The 27,866-nt window shown below is 39.7% G+C and overlaps 1 protein-coding gene across 9 annotated transcripts in view; it reads left to right on the top strand.

Moving 5' to 3' along the window:
• The window catches only part of astn1 (astrotactin 1), a 439,026-nt gene that overhangs the window by 204,906 nt on the left and 206,254 nt on the right, over positions 1–27,866 (top strand). For all 9 annotated transcript variants that reach the window (XM_084912727.1, XM_084912726.1, XM_084912725.1 and 6 more), the window contains 2 exons: positions 8,382–8,548; positions 12,277–12,471. In XM_084912727.1, coding sequence (XP_084768853.1) covers positions 8,382–8,548; positions 12,277–12,471 — 362 coding nt within the window. The remainder of the gene's footprint in view (positions 1–8,381; positions 8,549–12,276; positions 12,472–27,866) is intronic.

The following is a 27,866-nucleotide window of genomic DNA, read 5'->3' as shown; positions in this document are numbered from 1 at the left end:
GAGGAATGAAGAGGGTAAGCAGCAAGGTGCTGCTAATGAAATGCACCTGATTCTATGAAAGCAGGTGTGTGTTAACACAATGTCACAATTTTGGTAGAAGGGAACATCCCAAGGTCAGACTGTGCAGTGCTCAGAGAAATTGCAAAGAAATCCAAGAGCTACATCCTAGACTCTATTGCAGGGGTCAGCAACCTTTCACACTCAAAGAGCCATTTGGAGCCGGTTTCCACGCAAAAGAAAACACTGGGAGCCGCAAATACTTTTTGACATCTAAAATGAAGATAACACTGTATATATTGTTTTTTACCTTTATGCTTTGTGTGAACAACTAAGGTGTGAAATCCCTGAAGTGCTACAGAGAAAATTACATTTTATTTAATAATAATAATGAAAATGGATTGCATTTATATAGTGCTTTTCTAGGCACCCAAAGCGCTTTACAATTCCACTATTCATTCACTTTTTACCTGGTTAATGTGTGTGGCGGGGCGTGGTCTGCAGCGCCGCTGCAGGGGAGGCGACGCACCTGAGCGGCAGCCGCAATCACGCCTCGCCGCCTTAATGTCTGTGCCATCTATGCTATTGTGTTGTTGGTGGTACAGCAACCGTGTGTGAAAAGTGGTTAATAAAGAGATGCTGAAAAGCGTGTTCATGCAAACATTGTCGGGTCTGCCGTGATATGTTTACAATGGAACTTCTGCTCCTGAACCTCTGCGCACAGCGTCTGCAAATCGGGGCTGCACGAAGTCACTTTCATCTTTACAGGACTGTAAGCTGTCGTCTGTGAGGCGTGAGCGCTGTTTGTTTTTAACATAGTTCATGGTGGAGAATAGCTGCTGACATAATGTGGATCCGAAGATCCATAATTGGCCTACCTGGGGTTGAAAGTCTCGATAAATGCACGGCGTTTCGGCGAGTACACCGGCTTCCGCGAGTGTGACGCTTATTTTGAGCGATGAAAAAATAATAAAATATAATTTTATTTTTATATTTCAATATCACAATAATCTTCCAATTTAGAACTACAAGTTAAAAAAGAACTAACATAAATAAAATACACTTTAGCTAAATACTTCTAATTTATTTTCCCGAAACCACGCTGAGCCGCACTTTAAGGACTAAAGAGCCGCATGCGGCTCCGGAGCCGCAGGTTCCCGACCCCTGCTCTATTGGCATGCTAAAAGATGATTATAGTACAATTAGAAAAAGATGTGTCCGAAGGGTACTCTCTACAAAAAGCATCAGAGTAAAGCTTAGGTTTACATATTTGCTCCTGAAATAAGCACAAGATGTCTTTTGGCCAGAAAGACTATTGTGGAGATGTCTGGCCTCAATGCACAGTGCTTCATTTGGCGAAAAAGCCAAACAGCATATCAGCACCTCATACCTATTGTCAAGCATGGTGGTGGAGGGGTGATAATTTGAGCTTGTTCGGGTATTTTGCACCTATTAAGTAAACCATGAACTCATCGGTATATCAAGGTATTCTAGAGTCAAATGTGAGGGCATCTGTCTGACAGCTGAAACTTGGCCCACATTGTGTCAACAGTAGCACAATCACCTGTAGATCTACAACAGATTGACTGGGCCACAGCAAAACATCTAAATTCTTTTCATTTGTAGAAGTCTAGAACTAAACCTGATTAAAATTTGTGCTGGGATCTTAAGACAGCTGTACATAAATAAATGCCCCAAAACCTCAATGAACTCAGTGTGAAGAAGAGTGAGCTAAAATTCACTCTGATAAAGTCTCTCAAATCATTGGTTCAAGTTATAGCCGCTAAAGGTGGTTTAACAAGCTACTAAATCATGGTGTGTACTTCCAGTGAAAAGGTTCTTTTCCACATGACTGTACTTTTGGCTTAACAGGATCAATTTACTTTCCTATTGTTTTCAATCGCTGCCATTAATTATTCATATGAAAATGAAAAATAATATAAGAATAAAAAAAATAAATAATTGACAGAGTATGAAAATAAACATGACATGAACAGAATAAACACAATAAACAATGTTTTGAAGGCATAGAGCCTAATAACCTGTTACTATGCACGACCCTTTCATGACAGATGTATAATTATAATTTATAATTCTGCACACAAACATCACAATATTATAAGTAATTGAAAGGATGGAAAATTATCGTGTCTTTGGAGTGATTTTCTTCAAATTGTGGCACAGTTATTACATTAATGCTTTTAGTAACTGAAAGAACAAAATCACAGATACAAGCAGCGGAAATGAGCTTCCTCCAAAGGGCAGCTGGCCTCAACCTTAGAGATAGGGTGAGAAGTTCGGCCATCCGGGAGGGGCTCAGCGTAGAGCCGCTGCTCCTCATCCACATCGAAAGGAGCCAGTTGAGGTGGTTCGGGCATCTGACAAGGATGCCTCCTGGGCGCCTCCTGGGTAAGGCGCTCGGGCATGTCCCACTGGGAGGAGGCCCCGGGGCAGACCCAGGACACGCTGGAGAGATTATATCTCTCGGCTGGCCTGGGAACGCCTTGGTGTTTCCCCGGACAAGCTGAAGGAGGTGGCTGGGGAGAGGGAGGTCTGGGCTTCTCTGCTTAGGCTGCTGCCCCCACGATCCTGCCCGGGATCAGCTGAAGAAAATGGATGGATGCTTTAATTTATGTCCAAGAGGGAACATCTTGCAAAATCACACCTCAAATATTTTGCACATGTGAAGTAGATTAGCTACTGTCATGTCTACTTGCTGAATATGAAATTCCTTCACAATGAAAGAAATTCTTTGAATAAGTCAAATTTCCAATTTTCCTTCTTGATTAGGACTCGATTAACATTTTCCACTGAAGACTTTTCCTCACGGTTTAAGTCTTCAGTCATTGAATCTCTGTACCAGTTTGCCTATTGGACAAATTTTAAAAGTGCATAGCTTACCCAACTTCTCTTGCATGGATTTGTTGCTGTTTGGCAATAGCACAGGGCTGATTCCCTTAAGCCTCAAAAGCACTGAAGGAATTTATCTCCATTAAGAAACAGGATTAAAAGTGGTGGTTCAAGGGGTTTTCTAGAGTAGCCTTTGTACTGCATGCTTTCTTTCTACAACAGAACAGACAGCACTCTCACTCACTGTCTGGTTATTAAATGTTCTAAGATAAATGGTGATTACTTTGCCTTCAAAGACTATTTTGTTTGTGTCAGTGGATGGTCATTATCTAGTAACCTGCGTGTTCCTTTGGAGAAGAAATGTGTCCTTTCCAGGTAGTTACTAATAAATACCGTAAATGCCTTTCACAATAACTGAGAATGCTGTCATTGGTTTACTTTCAGGGTTGGTCTAGCACACTAATCAACTCAGCTACTGACTTTCTTCAATTTTTTTGTCATTCTTATTGTTCATGTAGTGTGGTAAGTCTACTTTTCAAACCTGCCAAAATGTAGCAGGAATCGGCATATTAGAGAGTCCAATTTCTATTTTATAAAGGCAGAATCTCGTAGAAAGATTGCTACATTTGAAAACACTGTCAGAGCTGATATTCTCAGATAAAATTCAACTTTTTAGCAAGAGCCAGTTTCTTGCAGTTGTTGTAGTTGATGTGCAGCTGTGTGAATTCCAATCCAATCCATATGGGGCCGCATAACTGAAAAGTCTTTTCAGGATTGGAATTCACACAGCTGCACATCAAAGACTTTTCAGTTATGCGGCCCCATATGGAAAAGAAATAGTAAAAACTTATATGATTTACTCATGAAAGTGGCCACTTTCTCATTACTTTCATATATTGTTTTAGTAAGTATCCAAAACATACAAGTTTCATTATATAATTTTTCAAGGGATCTTATATCTGTTTTCACTCTTATATGCTTTTCATACAAGTTTCACACAAGACAGATACAAACTTTATAAGATTTATATATATCTTTTCCATATGGGGCATAACGCTTCACCCGCAGGTTTGTCAGTTTGAAAATTTGCTAATAAGTGTCACAACTTCATTTTCTAGCACTTAGCTTATTTATATCCTAATCTTTATTCTCCATGAATTCTCCTTTGTAAAGCTCACAGATCTGCTGAAATCGAAATGATATAGAAAATAGGACTTTAAAGTTCATTCATTAATTACTCTGCAGGGATTTTTTTCACAGTGCCCACAATGAGTTCTCAACCTTTTCGAATGTTGTAAAATGAGGTGAGCCATCAAGTTCCAAGTGAGACCTAATTATCCATGGATCGGAAATGTCATAAAATGTAATATAAGACTGCAAGATGAAGTAACATTGTGTGACTGAATCAACTACAAGCGGAAATTTAAAACAACATTTTGTATGGCAGTAATTAACACATGCCTCTCATGCAGAATCAGAACTAGCCTTGAGGCGACTGTTGTTGTGATTTGGCGCTAAATAAATGAAGTTGAATTATTCCATCTTTCATGGCAACACATCTTTTCTGAAGACAACAACTAAAGAAGTTATTGAATTAGATTTAAATGTTTTTGAAAGATTTGACAATTGCTTATACAGGGAAAGTTTTATACAGAGGATTATATGTTTACCCAGGATTATAAACCAGATTTATAAACCAAGTTACAACTATCCACAGACAAAGGCTCAGGCAGGCGCATATTCTTAATGATTATTATCCTACGGAAAGCTGGACAATAGTTCCGAGTTATCACTATTCCAATGTGTCGGAAGCCTATTATGGCAGTCAATAACCAGAGCTACCTGTGGTTGGCAAGCTGCAGTATAGCAACTCATCAATACAAATTCCTCTCAGCCTGCACCGCATGTCCACACATCCATTGACTGCAGTGGGTTCCAGTGATTTAAAGACTCTGTGCCATAGATGTGTTAGGAGATTCAGTGTTTCATGTGCTCATTGCTTTACAAGTCATAAATCATTTGTCGCCACGGCCCTTTGCAGGGTGACAAAGTCAATATCAGTTTATTCAGGGAGCAAGACCAGGGACCACTCATTCAAGCATGTGTCCTCATTCTGTACAGGTACTTCTACAAATGTATAACAACCGCAAATGTATATCAGTCACATTTCTTCAAGAATAAAATAACTTAACAACTTTAAATAGCTTGGATCAAATGGCAACAGTTCTTCTTTGTAATACAGAAATAATTTGATGCACATTTTACATGCATCAATGTAATACATGTATTAAATGTACAAAATAAAAATCTCCAACATCTGCACCAGTTTTAGTGTGAAGCAGTCCTTTAGTAATACAACAGTTTGCTGTTTTTAAATAAGCAGTTTAATAGCAGCATGCTATTAACAATGTACAGTTTGCCACAGAAAGGTAAGTCAGGACCTGCCAGTAGAGTTGATAAGTGATCCTGTGTGTGATTATGCAAAGTTTGTTATTTCTCAATAAGTTTGGAATTAACAGACTTTGCCTTCCACATCTGCTCTAGTGCTTTCTTAGCCCCTGGTACTTTTCTGTTTTCTTGTTCTCCGTCTTTGTGATGTTACTGCCCACTGAGATTGTCACATCTATCATATTATGCTCCTTGTCAACCACCGCTATGTCTGCTTGATTGGCCAGCAGCTGCTTGTCTGTCTGGAATTTGAAGTCCCACAAGACTTTGGTGGTGTCTCCCATTGGGTCTTAGTGACTTTTAGTCCATATGCTGCCCAGATGTTACTGTACACTGTTGAAGCCACTTGATTGTGCCTTTCAGGGTATGCTTCACCTGCTCCAGTCTTACATCCTGCTACTATGTGTTGAATAGATGTTCTTCCAGTACCGCTTAGTTTTAGCTCATGACACTCTAATGTGCAGATTAACCACTTTGCTGACTCTGGATTTGCGCCTTCTTCTCCATGGGGGGGAGATGTATCCTTATTCTTATACCCAAGTGCTCCAAGGATTGCTTTGCAGTGCCATATATGAGGCCTGTTTCTGTGATTCTATATACCTCCTGTAGAGGCATGTGCACTGAAGGGATTCCCCATGATGGTGGAGCTATTTTTCTGCTCATATAGGACAGAAGAGAAGAGGAAGGTGAAAAACATCCTACATTTGATGCATGTACATAGAAGAAGTTAACTATAAATGCAAGGATGTGATGACACTAGTCAGAAGACTTAGAGCGCTGTCACTTCTCTGATCACCTATAATCTTTAAAACATAGAAGTCATGGTTTAACCCAAATGACTTCTTAAAAAGCAGTTTCTAAAATGCAGTTTCATGCCAGTTGAAGGTTCATTACAGTTTTATTTGCCTACAATATTAGATGTTACATCCACAAAAATGTGAAGTAAATTGAAATCAACACAATCGACAGGCCACCTACACTGTAAATAGGCCTGTATAATAAAATAATATGCTTCTGATTCTTCCATGCTGAGACTAAACAAACTGTCTGGTCACACTTGTGATGGCAGGGGTGCCTTGTTAAAATGCACTCCCTCAAAGTTTCCTTTGAAGCTACCACTGACAGAAAACATAATGTGAATTTCACTTGGCAGCTGCTTGGGAAACACTGAATGAGTCGGGGTGAAGTCAGGTCTTTCATAGCTCTTTTGTAAATTCACCGCAGTGTAGAGTGTGGTTCCATTAAGAGGTTGTTCAAGGCTTTCTTATTAATTTCTTGAAGTATATCTACCAAACTAAAGAATTTAATTTCATTCTTCAAACATGAAGAAATTCTGATGTCATCTGCATGGAAATTGAAATTAAACCTGCAGTATTGTCTCATTTTCCTCACCATAACAGAAAATCTCTTTTAAAGGGATAGTAGATTTGTATGGTTGGTTTTGTGTGTGTGTGTGTGTGTGTGTGTGTGTGTGTGTGTGTGTGTGTGTGTGTGTGTGTGTGTGTAGCCACTCGCCCAACTTGATGATCTCTGCACTGAGTGCTAAGCAGCAGTATGTTCACAACTGTGAAATCTTCACAATGGGAGAAAAAATATCTTAAAATACATAAACATAAGAAGCGAGATGTAATAACTATCGCTTGTGTTGATCAATACGGAAAAAACTGGCAAACGAACAATGCAAAACATTTTGCCAGCACCCTGCAGCATGTACACCCTTAAAAAGAAGTGTGGGGTCAGAAGCATGAATCAGCTGGCCATTACATTCTACTTGTACAACTACTAAGCAACAGTGGCAGAAAAGTTAATATTACTTCTGTTGAGTATTCATAACTCCATTAATTTCTCAAAAAAACACAACATCCTCACCTGTGAACAGGTAGGAACGTTTTATATAGTATATCATATTCAATTCAATTTTATTTATACAGCGCCAAATCACAACGACAGTCATCTGAAGGTCAACCCTACAATAATACATACAGAGACAAATCCACCAATCACATGACCCCCTATGAGCAAGCACTATGGCAACAGTGGGAAGGAAAAACTCCCTTTTAACAGGAAGAAACCTCCAGCAGAACCAGGCTCAGGGAGGGGCGGGGCCATCTGCTGCGACCGGTTGGGGTGAGAGAAGGAAAATAATATAAAGATATAAATATATATTTTATTTTTAATGCCCCACTGTAAACTATTTGCTATGTTTCAAGGTTATATATGTAATTAAGTAGTTACACATATACTTATTTAAGTGATTATATATATATATATATATATGTACATATATGTAATTAAGTAATTCCATATATACATAAAGTAAAACAACCTTAGACTTTGTCAAAGTGCACTGTGAACATTCCTGTCTTGTGAACATTGTCTTTTAACTTTGTCAAATCATCTTGATGGAATACGTTCACAAAGGACACCGTTACACTTTTGACTGTAGGTTTTTCCTTCAGCTGGCCCATTTTGTTCTCATGAACTAAATTGTTTTTTTAAACTTTTATAGGTGTAGTTGTGTTCAAGCAGTGCATACAGGTCAAAACTAACATAAAATAAATCTTGAGGGACTATTTTAGTGTGACTGATCTTAATCGCTTTATCATATTTCATCAGAGATTAATAATGAATCAGATCCCCACCTGGGTTCTGACCCCCAGTCTGCTCCTACACATGTTGTGTAAGTGAAAAGACACATATGTCTTCATATCAACAGCAATTAGTTCATTTGAAAATCCTGTCATTTTAAAGGTAGTTAAGACAATACAAATTTACTGGCAATTTAAAACTTGGTGTTTAAAGTTATTAATTTAGTAATGATTCTGTAATGATATCCTCATACTGTTACTTGTGCAGTTTTACAAACAAGGCTCAGTGCTTACACACACACACACTGCACATGGGAATAGAAATCTAAGTGTTTGCATTCTGTGGCACAGATGTTATGGGATCTGTCTACCTGCCCCATTTGGGATTAGTGTTAATGTGGTAGCTTCACACAGTTTAAGCAGCTCTAGGAAAGTGTTCTTAATAGTAATGTGTAATTGCCAATTTTAGTCATTTAAAACCATGTGTTCGTCCCACAGTGCCCCCCAGGACTAAGTCCTATGAAGGATGGCACCGGGTGCTATGACCACCACATCGGCATCGACTGCTCCGACGGTTTCAATGGAGGATGTGAGCAGCTGTGTCTCCAGCAGTTGGCCCCTCTAGAGGATGACCCGACACTCTACAACATCCAGATGTTCTGTGGGTAAGAAACAACACATTCTGTGCTTTTTATTTTTAATTATTATAGCAATATATTTCACAATTCTGTCATGTTAAGTTTGTCACATTTTACATGGTCTATGGTCAGTCAATAACAAAAACAAAATAAATCCCTTTGGTATGCTGCCATCGCTATATATACAGAGAGAGAGACAGAGAGACAGAAAGAGAAGAAAAGTTCCCAGATTCAGGTGATATATATAGTTTTTGCTTTTAAATGAAAACAGATGTGTATTCATAACATTTAGTGCAAAATGAGCCAGTAAAAGACGTAAAGCAGTATGGTGGTGGCACTTTAAGACTCCTGATTGTGGAGTCTTAAATATACCACCATTAACATTTATTAAAGCAAACTTTGAAGTGAGTGTTGAATTAAAAATACCAAAACTAGAAAAAAGGGCTTTAATGAGTTCCATTATGATCCCCTGGGGCCTGATTTATAAAAGTGTTTATCTCTGAAATTAGTTTTAAGATAATACCTAACAGTGTGCTCATTTCTGGAAGATATGGTGCATGAAAGTAAGTAAAGCAATTTATGCACCTGTGATTTATGTCTCTCAAATCAACTTAAATTTAAAGAAACCTGCCTTGCTGCTTTTCCTTATATAATGCCAACACAAATGGGGCTTTACTCAGGAATAGCCTTGGACCATGGACCGAATGAGAAAAGCAAAGCTTTTGGGACATAAGAGCAGGGTGATTTAAGCCCGGTGACACATATCACACAGTGGACTGTATAGTGGGTTGTAAATATTGTGTCACAAGGCTGGGCAAGAAATAATGTAAAGCTAAGGCCCAAACTTTGACTCCAGTACCCTAGTATCATATCATATCATGTGTGTGTGTGTGTGTGTGTGTGTGTGTGTGTGTGTGTGTGTGTGTGTGTCTGTTATTCTAGTTTATTTTTTTATGATGAAAATTGTTATATAACTGACGCCTTGGAACAGCGTCTTTATCTTCCAAAGTAGTTAGGAAGTTAGCTTCCTAACCCTAACTTCCACATATAAAAAATAATACAAATCCAATAAAAACTAATCAGACCAGCTTTTTAAACTTTTTTGTGTACTACGTTCAGTCCCTGTTCATTTGTGATTCAATTCGCCTCTTTTCCTCACTTAGTTCTTTAGAAATCAATGAAATACATTTTCTTGGTTACAGCAGAGCAACCCAAATCTAGCCTGAAACTAAACATCCAAGTACACAATCCATCAGCATCATGCTGGTCTGGACAAAGTCAGCTGATTAAACAGACTGCATCTTTGGAAAGAGTTGGTCTGGTTGTGTCTGGGAAAAAAACATCAGTGTAAGGTTTATGGAACAGATGAATGAATGGGGATGTATTTCTTCATGTGAGGTGATTCTTTCATGGTGGTTAACTGACAGAGCAACATAGTGTAAGTTGTCCCTTAGATTAATAGGAAATGGATATGAATGAGGCGAAGATGACGGAGGAGGAGAATGAGATGATGATGGAGGAGGTTGTCACAGGCTAATTAGTTTTAAAATATTGAGCAATTAAGACTACTTGAATGTTATACTTGACTAGATTTGGACCTGCTAATATTTTGAACCACGCTGATGCTGGGCTGCTATCATCATCAGATCATCTCTTCATATGCATGTAACTAAAGTGTCTTCAAATATCAGTGGTCAGTGATGATCTACAAATGGAAACCACAAAGCTTTATATACAGAGATTAATGTTTTTACATTGGAGCTATTGGTGCTTTGCCCTAGTTAAAAGCAAACTGAACAAAGTTGGCATTTTCATTCTGTCACATGAAGCCTAATAAGAACTAGCATAATATTTAGAGTTACTAGAGACGGCCATGAACCTTCTGCTAAGATATGCTGGATATGAAGAGTTTTAATCTACAGAGAGTCTTAACATAAGATGTGTTTAGAATATCTGCAGCTCACGAGTCATACTAGCATTTGGCCTTTTAGCCTTTGCGCTGTTTGAATGCAGAGAGCTGCCAAGATCTGTTTCTTACTTTTCTCAGTAGACATAATTAAAACAAAAGCAATGACTTTTGATCATCTCAGCTGAGAAACGGCACATTTTCCGATAAACAACACTTTTCTAATTGAACACAACAAGCTGCTGTCATCTTTAGGGCAAACATCATGTTGCAGGCGTACGAATTTGTGTCAAATTTACATAAGCGGGTGATACAGACTGCTGCTTCATTGAATTCTCAACAACAGCATTTTGTTGTCGTCTCTTCCCATAGTGCAGATGTGGCTAATCCTCCACTTTTCCCATCGGAGACTGGCATTAGCTTTGCGACATTTAGCATCCAGGAGAGAGCTTCTCATAGTGTAAATCCCTGACAGATTATCTTTTTGCTTTCCACCCCACTCCACCCCCCATTTCCCTGCCTCCACTTTGTGTGCCTTTGATTCATTTCAGAGTATATTACATACTGAGATGTCAAAACATCATCAATATGAAAGAACCTTGAGAGGACTCTCAGTGTTTGGATTCTAGCTCCTTTCTTGAAATGGGGGATTATGTGTCAGTTGAGCAGAAAGGATTTTGCTGATTCTAGTGAGTTGTGAAGTCATGAGTTGTTCATGCTTTGAAGTTAGCAAAAAGATACTTTTCTGAATAGTGATACATGAAATCATACTTTTTTTTAATTTGGCGACTGCACAGAAACCAAAACATAAGAAATTACATTTATTAAGTTGTGGAAACTACTGCGAGGTAAAAATGACATTTTGGCTTCACAGTGGGTATAAACAAAATATTTATAACATACTCTACTAACTTCAATAGGTGTGTCTTTCAGATATTTTCCCAATTTTTAGTTAGATTAAACTGGTTGGTTTTGACTAACCTGACCTGGAAGATTACTTGAGAAGGGCTCATATTTTTTAACATGACAAGATCTGCCTGACATCATCACAGTACTGTTTGTGGGTAGTTATATAATATAAGCCCTGTCAGGCTGTAGACAGGATTATGCATGTATTTATAGACTGGGTGCTCAAGTAAGACACGAAGGGGGAGGACCAACCAACATCTGGTTGTCAGCTTCAGTCTGGACCTTTCTGGTAGTCTGTAGTTATTCTTTGTAAAATTCTTTGTTTGCTGCAGAAACTATGGGTGTTACCTAAAATGTAATGGATGGCGTGTCAGCTACCAGCGATCAAGTTGTCCTATGTTTGTCTGCATGTGTTTCATTTACCTTCTTTGATATGAGTAAAGTAAGATATTGACTTGTTGATCGTTAGATTGCACACAGATTGTGGAGAATTAAATCTAAGTAAATATCAAAAAGGCCTCCAATGAATTTTTTTAATAGATCAAAGTTGGTGACAAGTTAATGTGTTTTTAATTTAATATACTTATCTACTTTTTAATAGAATTAAAAGGTAGTTATTAAAGGTCTGTGATAACTTTTGTCTACAGATGTGTCAGATTATTATTATTATTGTTGTTGTTTACTTCAACTTTGTTCAGTTTTTCAGTGTAAACATTTTTTTATTTTCAAGAATAATAAACATTTGTTGTCTGCACACTAAAGATTGATTTGCTCAATAACTACAATATAAGGAATCAAAAGGAAAATGTCTGAGCAGAAAACCTGAAAACAAACAGACAATCGAGTAAGTAATTAAACCGACAGTCAGGGTTGAAAAGAAAACAAAAGAAAAAGGAAATCCGTGGATCGGGTAAATGACTTTAATCCCTGTTTGCTGTAGGTGCATCGAAGACTACAAACGCGGTCCAGATGGGAGGTCGTGCCTGCCGCTGTCTGAGGCGTGCACTGAGGGAATAGACTGTGGAGAAGTGCTTGATATCCCTGCCAACCAGACGGTGTTTGGAGACCTTTTCTACGGATACAACAACCACACCAAAGAGAGCACCTCTGGACAGATCCTCAAGGCCACATTCAGGTAAGCACATGAGACTTTGGTGGAATGGAGCGTGTGGGACATTGTTCTGCCATTTGTACCTCAGCTGGGAAACACTTGGCACAGGACTTTCAGCTCCCACAGTGCCGATATCACAGTGAATGTTTATCTTCATTTAAAGAGAGAGAGAGAGACTTTTAGCTTGTTCTCAGCACAACCTCCTTACTCACTTTTTTTAAACTTTATTCATTTGAGGACTAAAATTCTAAGGAGCATGTATGTATGCATATTTGGTAAAAGTCTTCTCAGTACAGGTATGACTGGACTATATGTTTGACACACAAAGCAGATTCATAGATCCTAGTCAATGAGCCTTTGACGGGAGTAGAAGAAGTACAACAGAAAGCTGAAAGAAAGACTAAGAACAGCACTAAGGTTCCCAGTTAAAATGATGGCACCGTTAACAGAACAAAATCCCATCCAAGGCTGAACATAGATTATATATATCAACTGCTTGTTAAACACTGCTGCTTGCTGTCTTCACTCAAGCTCAAAATCTATTAGTTTTCCCTCGTACGAGACTGAAGAACAGGGGAGACAAAACCTTTCGTTCTCCAAGGCTCAGGAACAGTTCACCACTCCAGCTCCATTTCGCTGACTCTGTGTTCAAATGTTTCTGTTTAATCTTCTATTGATGTTCCTTTTGTTTTTTATTTAGTTTTAGTTTTACTTTGTGACTTTTCTGTGAAAAATGAGTGTCTGTGAATAAACGTTACTTATTCAACGGGACATCCACTGCTGCCTGGACCTTCACCAGGCTGGGCAAAGGATTCAGAGAAAACTGGATAATTATGTGGTCCCGACTGCTTTAGGGACAAACACTTGGTAACTACTTTACTCCACACTCAACCTCTTAAGCACCAACGCCCCCAGACACGGGGGCAAAAGGGAGGAGATCACATTTAGGGTCAGGTGTGCGTGCTTAAGATGTTAACTTCACACTTTATGAGTGCTGAAAATAAGGTAACTACCACTGCTGCTGGTAGTTACCTGCTTACTAGGTCAGACTGATGCTCTTTTAAATTATATCAATCTACAAAACACTGCAATAAATAAAGATTACTGCTTTAGCTTTTTTTTCTCTCCAAATGTCGATAGCTACTGCAGTGATATCAGTTTTATAAATAATCATAAAGCACTGATGTTTTTCAGTTTTGCTTTTTAATTGGTTTCACAGTGGACAAGCTCAGGCCCCGCCCCTCACACCTCAAAGGCTTTACTTCATTATAGAACTGAATGCCAAGATTTACGTTTGCAGTACAGTGTTTAGTCTGAATGCCCACCAAAGTATGTTCCCTTTAGCAGAGACGCAGACTTGCAGTGTATATATGAACATACCCAGGAATCCATAGCGATAAAGCTTACAAGCAGATGACTTTGTGTTACTTTACAATAAAGATGCAACAATTGTAACAATGTTTGTTTGTGTCAAACCACAGAAGCAACAGATTTTCATTTGCTCTCAGTGGACACAGTTAAGTCACTTTAATGGTGCACAGAAGGACAAATAAAGCCGTGGTAACACATCAAAACTGAAAGGACGTGAAAGTTGTTTCTTTCTTTTTTTTTTTTCTTTGTTTCTTTTTTCTTGTTATTTTTAATTGTTGTGCTTCAGCGTGATGTCACGAAAGGGAAGCGTGGTCAGGATTTTTGGTTGAGGCGCCATCTCCCTGGGCCGAACAAAGCTCAAGCGAAAGAGGAGCGAAAGCACACACATCAGCTACAGTTCGTACTTGTGTGGTCGGCTGTAATGTTCGATCGCACGACCGGCAAGGGAATAAGCTTGAGAATGGTCTATCTTTTTATTCTTTCCCAACCTGGAAGCAACATGAGGGAGCTCATATAGCGGACCTTACCAAAAGAAGGCGTCTAGCCTGGATAGCCGCCGTGAGACGAGCTGATATCCAGTTCGCTTCCATCTCCAAATATCTGTTGGTGCTCCAGACATTTTCATTCCAATAAGTTCAATATATGTTCATGTCACTCTTTATAGCTTAATAATTTTGTTGTTGAAGCGCTTGCAGGTTATAGAAATTGCGAACAAACATCGTATTGAGTGACTTTGCAGACATGCTATGTAAAGATTCGCTAATTCTTTCGCACAACTGTAGGGAAGCCTGCCCAACGCTGCACATGGGGCACTCCGAAATCCGAACTTCACATTCTGACCGTCACAGACGGCAAACGCAACGACAACAACAGAGAGCACTAGTCGGAGGTAAACACCACCCCCACCCCAACCAAAGGGTTTTAAGTAATATCTAAACGGATTATCAATGTAGTAGTTTGCATCTACTTTACAATTATGGAGACATAATATGACAACGAGATTTTTGCAATTCATTGATAAATGTATAACATTAATTGTGGTGGGGGGTGGACAATGGCTATTATACTCGACGCACTCCAGCTGACTTACCTTGGTTTGAATGACGACGTACTCACAGTTTGTCGGCTTGAAAATAGCCAAATCTTGCACCCAGCCATTAGTAAACTGGATGTGCGCCTCCAGCGATTTGTAAATACGAAACTGGTTCGCTGTGTATGCGCTGACTCCACAAACAAGCTACGTAAAGATACCGGGGTAGGACAATAGCGGTAAGTCGTCTGCGTCTCTACTCCACTGGCGTATTTCATACGTGTCCACATTTGCGATGCACTCCATTTTTTGCAAGTACCGGCGCGTCGCCTCCGGACGCAATCAGTCTCTGTACTGTCCGTTTTCTTTTGAGCAGCTTTCAAGCATGTTTCATGCAGTCGTCCTTCCGACACAATGTGTTTGTTTTGATTCGTGGCCCAGGAAAATGGCGCCGCGCTCCCACAATACCTCAACTCCAAAGCCCTATATTCCATGTTGACCTGGGTTGCCAGTACAAATATGACTTCATTATTATCTGCAATTCTTATGTTCTTCTGTACTGAAAATCCAAAACTCGAGAAGCAACAAACAATATAAGAAAAAGGGAAATTTAATTCCACCTTCATTCACACAGATAATAATCATTGTGCCCAAAGCATTTTTAAGAAACTACGCTGCTGATATTGGCATTAGTGCTGTGGCTCAACCTTTCAGCTTTTCTTGGAGTAGAATATGGTTGAGGTCACACAATGCCAAAAGGGAAGCTGTTCATACATAATCTGGAGGCAAATGTGTCTCTACTGGTAGGAAGAAAAGATCAAATCAGTATCTGTAAAGGTTATTTCATGGTGGAGTAAGGATTTTGTTTGAGTTTTTATGCCATTTCCCTTTCTGAAAAAGAAAATGACAAAACAGGATGTTTCTCCTGGCTGCGTATTATTTAACACAAATAAAATGCATTGCCTCTTTTGAGAGACCTAATGTATATATCCAACCGTACAGGTGAAAAGCAACGCGCTGTCCCTCTCATAATCTCTACAGAGATCAGAATGATTAGTGGAGTGCTTTGAGGGTGGTTAATTATCACTCGCTGCATGTGGCAATCATTTCCACTAAACTCAGGAAGCCGGAAGGTCAGCAAAGTCATCTGCGGCCCACGAATTTAATTTCGGCCATGCATGGATTCTGCTGCCCGGAGGCCAATCACCCACTTAGGGATCGACCGCTAGAGTCGTAGAGAGGAAGGGACGCGTGAGCCAGGTTAATAGTTAATATCATCAAGAATCTAAATCTCAAAAGCTCTGATCTCATTTGAAAGTGCTTGTGCTTCCTGTTCAGATGAGGTGGTGGAAGAGGAAGGAAAGACTCTGTAGGGAGGCATGGTTAATGCAAGGCCTAATTATTGGAGATAGCACCAAATGGATTGAAACTGACCAGGAGTCAGTGTGCTGAAATTGAATCTAAGGAACAAATTGGCTTGAAAGTAAAATGAATCAAAGTTGCAGGAAGAAAGCGTTGCATCCACAGATGTGTGTCGGGAGTTGTTCCAAAACCAATAACATGAACATAAGTGTAACAGTGAATGTTGGCCTTTGGAAATGCCTGCGTAGCTTGCAATGGTATCTGTCACCAAGGAAACTGAATGTCAAATTTAATGATACATAGCAAGAATTACTAGCTGGCGGTCAAGTTTCAAATGAGCGCAAAAAGAGCTTCCTGTAATTAACATTGCAAAGCTGTATTTTATGTAGCACCTTAGAACCTCCGATATATTTTAGTGACAGAAAATCTTGGATCTTAACAAATTCTGTGTTAAAAGGGCAAATTATACACCACAGGTCTACTTAAGGCAAATATCAGCCAATGACATGGTCACGGTGCTAATCCTGTCAGCTAATAACAGCAAACTGAGGTTACAGTTTGCAAGTGTTCACTAAAATGTAGTCAACAGAAAACCGAAGCTGGTCTTATCCTACCGTGAAAATGTTCTTATGTGACATTTGGATGGGAGGAATGTGGCATGAACGGCATGGAAGCATGGATCCCACCTGCAGTTCAGACTGGTACTGCTGTAATGGTTTGAGGGGCATTTTCTTGGCACACTTTGACCCTCTTAGTGCCAACTGAGCGTCGCTTATGTCCATTTTGCTGAACATTTAAATGTACAAATGATGAACCATGACAAATGCACATACTGAGAATTGGGACATTTTAAACTGATTGTTTAAATACTTCAGATTTTGTGAAAGTGAAACAACAAATATGAATGAATGAATAAGAATAACAGTGTAACCAGGAAATTCTGCCTTATGTAAACCATAGGATGCCATGAGCTTCAGCTTTCAGCTGGAACTCATCACGGACACTTACAGTGTTTTTCTTCTACTTCTTCCTTTTTCAATCACAGATACACAGACAGAACATTACCAGGCAACATTCCCAATGGACTTCATGGTAATTAACTAGAGCTCATATAGTCTGAAACCAGCCATATTTGTCATTTTAATCGATGAAAGTCAGCTCAGGCTAAAAATAAAAGGCCTGCTAGCATTACCTGAATGTTTGGTACATTACTCTCTACTTAATACACAGTTTAATAAGAGATTTGCTGACACTGATGCACATCTAGTTATTTTAGTTATTTATTTATTTTGAAGGGAACAGATTTCAAGCCTAATACTGGGATGCAGAATCCAGCATTTTACAGAGTGTGACCAGAGCGATGGATGAAATATAATCTGAATGCGTAATCTGTTGTTTGTGAGAGCCATGAAATAAATTGCAAGGTTACTCCAAGGAGGAACAGCAGGGGAGGTAGGGTGCCATTTTCCTTTTAAACACAGGCCAGTACAGTGGATTTATTTGCTCAAATGTCATTCTCCTCTGAAGCCACAAACAGTGGATTTTAGCTGACTCCCACACCCTCCACTCATTGTAGAGAGTGACACAAAGAGCCAAGTAGTGTGCACCTCTCTGACACGACCCAAACGACCTGTAGTCAAAGACACCTTTCAAACTGCAGAACATTCAATTACAGTATTTCTAACAGACACTCGAGGCTGCAAAAGTGCAGAGATGCAATGACCAGCCTTCGGAAGCCATTGACTTATTCATCAGCATCTACAACATGTAAGCGAAACAGCAGCGCGGCCCGTGAGTTCACATATTCCCTCACATATTTGCCCTTGAGTAAACACGAGCACACGAGGCAGAGGCAAGGGGAGGGAAAATGAGAACCTCTGTGTGATGTTCACTGGCACTTCTTCAAAAGGCCCTTACCCCACGGCTCAGGAGTGGCACAAAGCATCTGTCTCCCTCATTCAGTCGAAAGAAGAAGTCAAAATTTAATATTGTTTAACCACCGGTCTGGCTTTATACGTTTGTTTGTTTTTTCCTCGCTCCAAATATATGCTACCATTTTTACCTGCTTGAATTCTTTTTCGCTGTCAACAATACACTTCTTTGCTTTTTCTTTTTTTTGCCCACTTTCCACTTTCATGCACTGAAAGTAAAAAGAAAAAATGGTAAGCATTCGTCCAAGTCAACATTTTGGCTGCTGTTTGAGGAGAAATGCGTGTGCTGGGGAGAGAAACGGAGCTGCTCTGTGGCCCCGTCAAGGATAGAGAAAAAGTGGGGGAGATAAAAGGGAAGCAGCAATAACAGTGAGCAGGTGGCCAGCAGCACAACACACACATAACACTAACTGGTACACAAACCTGGGTTTTCAGGTATGCACATACTGTAAATGCACACACACAGCGCTTGTTTGATTCTCTCTGCCCAGCGTGGTCCATCTTTCAAGCTCACCAGCCCTGAAATGCTTCTCATGTTTTTTGGAAAGGGGAAAATACACCCTTCCCCTCGTTGCACAAAAAGCTCGGCATTATCACTTCAAATACACAAGTTTTTTTAATTTGATTTCCTAGTGGGAGAGATCCAGTCATGGCATCGTCATTGGCAGCAGGGACAGTGGGGCACGCGGTGATTCTGGTTACAGAGTGAGACGTGCGTCTGTGTGAAGGAGATCCTATCACGGTGACATCTCGGGGGTGCGATATGATCTGGGTTCAAATTACAGAGCTCAGTGACAGAGTCTCTATCTTCCCATCTCTGCGGGAGCCAGTGGACTCCAGTAATGAGATGTTAAAAAGCTAACCTCCTCTCATTACTCCTAACAGTGTCCTCCCTCTCCTCTCTCTCAACTCCTCTCTCTATTGCTTTCTCACACGACGAGCTCAGAACAGGTTTTAATGAATATTTTAGTGGCCTTTGTTCTCATTCTGCTGCCTGCCTGGGATCAATGATTAAGACCACACTCCCACCTGACAGCCCATCACTCTCTCACCCCACTATTTTGTGTCAGAATCTTTTTTTCTCTCAAACTCCCTCTCATATTTTTTTGGGCTCATTTGTGCCTGCTGTACCACACCCTCGACATGACGCCCTCAAGAGGAATACCTTCATTGACTCAGTTAATTAAAATATGAAATATGCTCGCTGCAGACTAATGGAGACAGTGGGTTGGGAATGGGTTGCTAGTGGCCCTGATTGTCTCTTATTGAAAGCCACGAGTTTATTGAGTCACATAGTCAGGGGGATCGTTGCGAGGAAAACAGAAAAGAAAGTGAAAGAACTGTTGTCGTAAATCAAAAGTGTCCTGGTGTTTTGTCTCATTTCACATTTTAATAATTCATCAAACAGGTGGCTGCTTCACCACAGCTCCTGCTAAAGAAGAAGAAAAAAAAGTCTTTAGTAAGTTTTGGCAGTTTTGCAAGAGTTCATTGAACTTCAAGAGAGAAAATGAATAATGACATCCTTACAGTGCCAGATGGCTGCTAAATGTTACATGCCATCCTCTAACAAAATTACAGTGAAAATTGTCAAACACAAATGCAGCGATAGCAACCACATAACCCACTTCACGTGTATCTATGGGAGAGAAAAATCTAATCACGGTCGTCAGCAAAACAACTGAGATTCAGTCATTACGTTCCCAATTTGTGTGTTTTGTTAAACTGACAGCTGAAATCACGTGTAATTACTTTCAGCAGAAAATGACAGGCTTTTGACTCGGTGTCAGTAAAATCACAGCCTTGTTTGCTATAGTTTTGTAGAAACTACAAATATAGCAATGCATAATGAGCTGTGTTTTAGTTTTTAGTACACGCTGATGATCCTTATCATATATTGATAAGCATCCACATCTTTATTTTGTCTTTTTCCATCATTCACCAGGTGTTACAACATGAATTCCTCCCAAAAGGTTGACACAAAGTGCATTGGGAACATTGGAGCATTTTGGACATGCCAACAATCCCTCAGTGTTCACCCCACTTACCAGATTGGTTTCTTAGTCACTGCTTTCACTTCCACACAGTGTACCTTTTAGGTGCTCCCTGCTACGCTTATATTTCCTAAAATTTGCATTCCATCTTCTTGAACTCTTCCAGTTGTCATGCCCATCATATCTGAACCCTTCATCTTCTAAATTTGGAGTAAAAAGGAGTCACCGTGGCACGTTCCAAATGGTGCAGGAATGCCGGCAGTGGTAGGGAGTAGGGACGCACTGTACCCAAGCAGAGTAGTTTGAAGGGGGATGTCTTTAATTGTCAGAGTCATTTAACTTTTAGATTGCATGGTTGGATGTAGGACTTACAAGTTAAACATATTTACTGGACTAATGGATTGAAAGGGCAATTCGTAGTTAAATCCTTCTTTTTTACTTGAAAAAATAAGATATAGTGGAGTAAATAGAAAGCATGACCTCATTATACATTTAAAGCAACGCTATTTCTAGGTACATTTGTCCACAGTAGTCAAGTACTTTTTGCAGAGCCGTTGCTCTAAGTTTCCAGGAGATCATAATTCTTTTGTGAAATCTCTCCATATTGCTGACATCAGTGAATGATGAGTGTTGTGCGATGGGTTTCAGGACTAGACTTTCTAGTTGCTGAATGTAGCTCTTTAAGATTTCAGGCTTTGCTTCTACAAGCACTGAGTAAAGCATATAACCTGTAGTAAAGTAAAACTCTCCTGTACATATTTTATTTGACTGAAAGGTTTCTTTAAATGCCAGTACCAGTAAGTACAGACTGTGCTTGTCTGAGTCAGATCCCCAGTTGAGGGCTCTGACTCAGGCAGGGTTAAAGATCTAAACATCTGATGTTCCTAAAACGTTTGCATTGTACTGGATATATAATAAAGAAATTTGTTTCACTCCTGATTATTGTTTCTTATTCTACTGTTTCAAAGGTTCCACTTGCATCTAGTTTAGTGGTGCACCAGCAGCCGACTTAATACTGTTGCACCCCCAGCCAAACAATGACCACTGTAATAAAATGCTTCATGGATGCTGGTGTTCGGCACGGCCACACAGCTACCACTGTTTCCGCTAAAACCGGTGGCTTCTGTTATTCTCACGCTGTGGCTTTCCTGAAGGCAGCAGTTTGTGATCTGTAAATATTTGTGCTTTTTTTCCCCTCGACAACTAAGGCCCAGATCTCCGCATGCATCAAATGGTACATTATGCAGAGTTTATATTAATGGGAGAACTGTCACCAGTATGAACCATGAGGACCTTTCATGTTTTTTTTTTAATGGCTGCTGGTATGAATCTTTTAAAGGCGCGAGGCTATTACACCCTTCTTTTTAATATATCTACACTTGATGTAAAAGGGGGCTGCAACTGAGAAGAGCATCCATTTAGTGTAAGTGAGATGCTCTCTATCTTATTTGCTTAATTTAATATTTCGTGTCAGATATGGTTACTAGCAGGAAATATTTGGAGTATACAGGAAGTGGTAATTTGAAATTTGAGAGCAAGATAAACAGCAGCAAATGAGCCTCTCATCCGAAGATATCTGCACTCTGACAGTAAATGCTTTGCTTCTCACGTCCGTTGGTAACTTTTTTCCTTCGCAAACCAACCATGTTAGTCAGGATGTCTGTGCTGTTAAGTAAGAGAGTGTTTCCATTTATCATCACCTGCAGTGTTTAAAATCTCCCTGACCGTACGCTTCCTTTAAACAAATCTTTAACTCTCAGCTGAAAACATCATCGTAAACATTATTTTTTTTACTTATTTATTCGCATTTAACCCTTATTATTTATCCAAGGTAATAAAACCCTTTAAATGAAGTCTTTAGATTAAAAAAAACTCTCATTTTCAAGAATGTCCTGGCCAAGACAGACAGGAATACAGTAGTTGAGTAGACTAGTATTACAGAAGCAAATACACACATTAAAAAGCACAAAAGAATTACTCCAAAAATAAACCAAAATTATTAATTTTAATGCCGTTCTAAGTCATTGTCTTGGGCAAAAACAGAGGGGGCGGGTACTAATATTCAGCCTGAAGTAACTGCCTCCGGGTTACCTGAAATCTCCTTAAAGAGGAGATCATAATGAATTTAAGTTTGTGTTGATTCCAAGAGGAGACGGTTACAAATCTGAACGCTCATTTTTTCCAAATTCACAATAAACTTTCAGGACAGACAGAAGGAATGAGTTTTGGGACCAGTAACAATAACTTTCCACACTTGAATGTGAGTAAGTAAGATAGGAGCAATGCAAAATCAGCCTAAAAAACCCAATGTGCACTGGTTGAGTCTATGAAATGACAAATGCGTACAACATAGAGTGGTGGGAAAGAGCTTTAAGGTTTCTAATAAAACCTCTGTGCTACGTGATAAAAAGTATCCAGCATATGTAAGCACTGTGAAAACAGATGCATATAAATAGGACCAACATAATCCAGCACTGACATGAAAGTGAAAGCAACTCTTTCTTCCCTCAAAGGTCTCTGTTTGAAAGTTGAAACCAAATCGATTTGACTTTTTTCACCACTTGCTGAATGCATGCTATAAAAGAGAGCGAGTCATCAATTATAATTCCTAAGCACTTACACCGATCAGGCATAACATCATGACCACTGACAGGTGAAGTGAATAACACTGATTATCTCTTCATCTGTTAGTGGGTGGGATTTATTAGGGAGCATTTGTCCTCAGAGTTTATGTGTTAGAAGCAGGAAAAATGGGCAAGCGTAAGAATATGAGCGAGTTTGATAAGTGCCAAAGCGTGATGAATAGGTGACTTGGTCAGAGTGTCTCCAAGTGGAAAGCTGGTTCTAATTAAAATGTGTCAGAATACAAAGAGCATCACAGCTTGTTGCATATGGGGCTGCATAGCCACAGATCAGTCAGGATGCCCATGCTGGAGAAGGTGGCCTGCTCTGATGAATAACGTTTTGTTTTACATTATAGGAATGGCTGGGTGTGTGTCTGTCACTTACCTGGGTGAACCAGGATACACTATGGGAAAAGGCAGCTGACACAGGCAGTGTGATGCTTTGTGCAGTGTTTTACTAGGAAACTTTGGGTCCTGCACGTACCACCTACCTAAGCATTGCTGACGGTGTGCACTTTTCATGTTAGCAGTATTAACTCTGGTGCCTGTGGCCCATTTCAGCAGGATAATGCACCTGCCATAAAGCAAAAATGGTTCAGGAATGATTTGAGGAGCAGAATAGCGAGTTTGAGGTTTGACTTGGCCTCCATATTCCCCAGATCTCAATCCAATCGAGCATCTGTGGAATGTGCTGGAAAAGCAAGTCCGATCCATGGAGCCCACAGCCTGCAACTTACAAGACTTGAAGATCTTGGTGCAGATACCACAGCAATCCTTCAGGGGTCTAGTGGAGTCCATGCCTTGATGGCACAGGACTGTTTCGACATCAAAAGGGGGACCAACACAATATTAGGCAGGCGGTAATAATATTAAGCCTACGTGGCATATAATAGGAAAGTAAGACCCCTGGACATGAAAGCTTTAGTGGTTGTTTCACAAAATGAAACTTTTGTCAGAAACATTCACATTCTCTGCAATATTGGTTGCACAGATAATAACTGTCAGGGGAGGCAGTGGCATTAGTTGCAAATTCCTGAGGCATGGTTCATGCTCTGTTTGTTTCTTTGTGTTTGTGTTTTTGTTTTTTTAACTTCCATTTGCTGATGGGTTTAAGCACTGATAACTACTTGGTTAAGCTTAAAAAACTTTGTTAGGTTTAGTCAAAGCACTCAGTTAAATAAAAGATTGTGATTTGGGGGAGAACAAAGAAACAAACATGCAAAAACACTTTTAAACCAGGCAGTTTCATAAATGACAAGGTTGGAATGACAGACTTGGTCCTTCTATATAACATAACCCGATTTGTCACTCACAGCTACTAAAGGACATCTTGTGCCGAGGTGTGACACTGCCAGCTCTGACAAAATGACATTACTTGATGCCCTGGGAATGTGAAAGGGCTGACACACAGACTGTACCTGTGCAACTGAAGGTGCGATAACTGACACATTAGGTTTTACATCTACAGTGGTTTAGACAGTCAAGCCAAAGTGTTAGACAGTCTGAACACAAGCTAAATTATAGTGTCATTTAAACTTGCACTAATTGGTATTTTATAAGTAGTACCTGTAGTAATGTAAACGACTTAACTTTACACCGATTACTATCGTCTGGCTCATAGTGTTAGTTTTATGTCTGACGCTTGGCTGTTTTGGTTCAGTGTCAGCTCTCTCATTAAACTTGTTTACCGTGGCAACAGGCAGCCTTTTCCAGCAACAAGCTCTGGTAAACCCAGTGTGCACTACCTGCGCAGCACCAAACAGCAGACAGACAAAGTTTACCACCAGCTGACGAACTCAGTGGCACATTTAGCTGCTAATGAGTCCGTGCTTGCTGGATTAATAAAAGGTTTTTGTTTGATGGCAAGTTTCTCCAATCATATTACAGACACTGTCTGATCTGTTGCCCAAGTCAGCCTGGCTGCGGATTCCTGCAGGAGTAAAAACAAAGATGTTTTTAGTTTATTTTTTTCAGCATCCAACCCGAGATGCCTAATTGACCCGGGTCACTGATTTATTGAAGTCATTCTGTTGCAAAACCTTGTTGTGAACCTAACTGGCACTGAGACAAGGAATAATGGAGTGGACAAAATGAGTGAGTTCAACCAAGAGTCACTCGCAGCATCAGACAAATGAGGACATCAATTCTCAGACTGAATATGAGTCACTCCGCAGCAGAACAATAAGCATAATGAAAAATGACATGCTTAATGTGACTCTGTCTCTTCAATACACACGCATACTCTCCCATAATTATTAGTATTTATTGATTTGTCTCTAACGAGCTGCCAGAAAGTATTGCCTTACAATCTGCCAGTTATGAAAAACACTTGTCTATCTTTGAGTTGTCCTTCTAGTCCTTTCTGTATGAGGATTCATCCTGCTGCAATTTCCAGTACGGTACCTTGGGATCTCTTTGGGCATCTGCTGATACAGAGTACCGATCTGATACTAGAGTTAAATGAATAATTAATAAGCTATATTCCTCCTTTATTTGCATCATTCACATTTCAGCTCAAAATAAGTTGGACTGCTGTTTCATGAATGAGTTTAATACTTTTTCACAGTTGTGTAGAATCGTGAAGCCCAGTTTATATTGTCTGGTGTTGAGCCTCTGCAACAGAAATGATCATTTTGAACTGTGAAGTTCACAGGTCCTTCTTTAAAGGCTGTCTCTTGTCTTGTAGTCGGAGAGAGCCTGCAACAAAATTCTCAAAATGTGTCTGCTGCTATGACCCATGTTCACTAATGAACCAATGACATTGCAGCATGAACTGACAAATCCATCACCTCGACAGCGGCACTTCAAAAAATCGAAACAAATCATAGCAGATTTCCATCTACCAATTTAGGATTATTGGGGTTGCCGGAGCATATCCTGGCTGATACAGATCAAGAATAGATGGAAGTTACAATACAAAGCCTGGGATTCAAACAACAAAGAAAATGTATGATTGTGGCAGCAGAAGCCTGGTTTGTATCAGGTCCCTCTGAAGTTATTACAACTGAGCTAAGTGTGACGTGTAATGAAAAGAAATGGCAAAGGAATAAAACCTTCAGTCTACATCAAAGGTGTCACGGTCCTGGGTCAGTGACCAAGTGTTTTGATTTTTGTATTATTATTAAGCTTTGATTACGTCACGATTTATGGTTACCAGTCTTTTGGTTCATGGTTCTGTGATTTCTAGTCCTTAAGTTTAGTCTCTCTGTTCCTTCTGGTTCCAAGTCACTCATGTTTCTGTGTGAAACCATGTGTTTGAGTCTGTGTCTGTAAGTTTAGTCGGTGTGTTTCCTGTTTTACTTTGAAAGTCCGTGTCTTTTGTCTGTGTATTTAGTTTTGCTTTCCTTGTCTCGTCCTGCCTAATTAAACCCAGCTGTGTCGCCCTTCTGTCTCCTATTTCCTTATTATTCCTCCGTGTGTTTTAGTCCTCTGTCATCCCCTCCTTGTTATTGCATCGTACTCTCATTTTGCTGTGTTCTCTTGTTGTGTCCCGGTTGGTTTTTCCTAGTATGAGTTTTCTTAGTTTCTAGGTTCCTGTTCCCAGTCTAGTTCCAGTTCTGCATTTGAGATTTTGGTTTGTTTTTATAACGGTTATTCTTTTAAGATTTTCCATCAATAAAGCTGCGCCTAAGTTACTTCCTGTTTCTGATTCCTGCATTTTGTGTCCTTCATCTTGCCTGCCACAGCACTAGCCATGACAAAGGCAGTCAAACATAAGTCCCGGGGGTCAGAATGGACCTGACAAAGATTCCAGTCTTTCCAAAGCCCACTGGATGGTTTTGGGAAATGGGAAAGAGGGAATACATTTTTTAAATGTGTTAATATGTTTTGCAGCTTTTCCTGCTGATAAAGAGCTCCTCCTTGGCCATTCATATTACACCAAAGAAATGTCCTGTGTTTTCACTATGCAAATTTCTGTTATTTACAATCCACATAACAAAGGGCATTTTCTGTGAATGAACAGAAGCTTTCTGTTTTATAAGTACAAGAAAGAAAAACTGTCCACCCCACTTAAGATCAATGTGACCTGTGTGTGGCGCATGATGTACAATGAGTCTGCCATCCCTGGTCTGCATGCATCAAACTTTTTATTGAACTTTTGCTACTATCGCACAATGTGCGTGCACTCTAAGTTGTATAAATCTCAAATTGCAGTGGAACTGCGTGAGCATACACACGTCTATCTCCACATTTAGAGATGGATGTACTGACACCCTTCATCGACTATTTCCTATTAATAGACCAGCCTTCTGTGCTATCGTTGTAAACCTGTCGATAAAAAGTGCACCAAATAACGTCACAAGTCATCACAATGGCTCCACATCAAACTCACAGAAGTCTTAAACAAAACCGCTACGCACTCCTATGGCTATTTATAGCTTATATAATGTTAATTATTCATCACATGCAACTGCAAACCCTCTGGCAATAAGAGTTTAATCATCATCATCAAATTTCAGAAGGGTAATTAGTGACTTAGTGTTCACAGCACCCGATTAACACAGAGTAAAGAAAATATTTCACGAGGATAAAAGTATTACTGCAGTGAAAAAAGATTACTGCCCCAATTTGATATAATATTAATAGTGAGAACACAAAAACTCACTCTTAATTGTGTTATTGAGTAACAGCAGCAGTTCTAGATTACCGGTCTGACTTCATATGGCATTCATACACAGTCACCATAATCTGTCAGTTAAGGCCATCAGCAACTTTCACTAAGTTTAGGACTGAGATTGTATCTGCCTGGTTTGAGGTGTGCTTCAGGTGAACACGCTCTCACTAACACACATTAATTCAAGTGATAAATGCAAATGTTTGGTCCATCATGGCCCGAGGTTGGAAAATACTGAAAGGATGAAGTTTGCCTTGAATGATTATGGAGCTGCACATTTTAAAATTAGAGCTACGATGCATGTCCCAATACTTTGTTTAGTCCAGTGTGTTAAAATGTTGGTGGAGCAGAACATTTGGAACAAAACACCTGTGATAACATGACTTTTCCCAACTGATTCACTCACTGCCTTTTTTATACATTAAATACTACAAAATGTGACAATGACAGCTGCCGTTACCTCCTTCACATCATTCTTTGTCCTTGTTTCCTGAA

This window comes from Perissodus microlepis, chromosome 18 (assembly GCF_051167445.1).
Source record: "Perissodus microlepis isolate ML-2025 ecotype Zambia chromosome 18, ASM5116744v1, whole genome shotgun sequence".
NCBI classification, from domain to species: Eukaryota; Metazoa; Chordata; class Actinopteri; order Cichliformes; family Cichlidae; genus Perissodus; species Perissodus microlepis.
The sequence above is the reverse complement of the archived record's forward strand: the minus strand, read 5'-3'. Positions and strand labels throughout refer to the sequence as shown.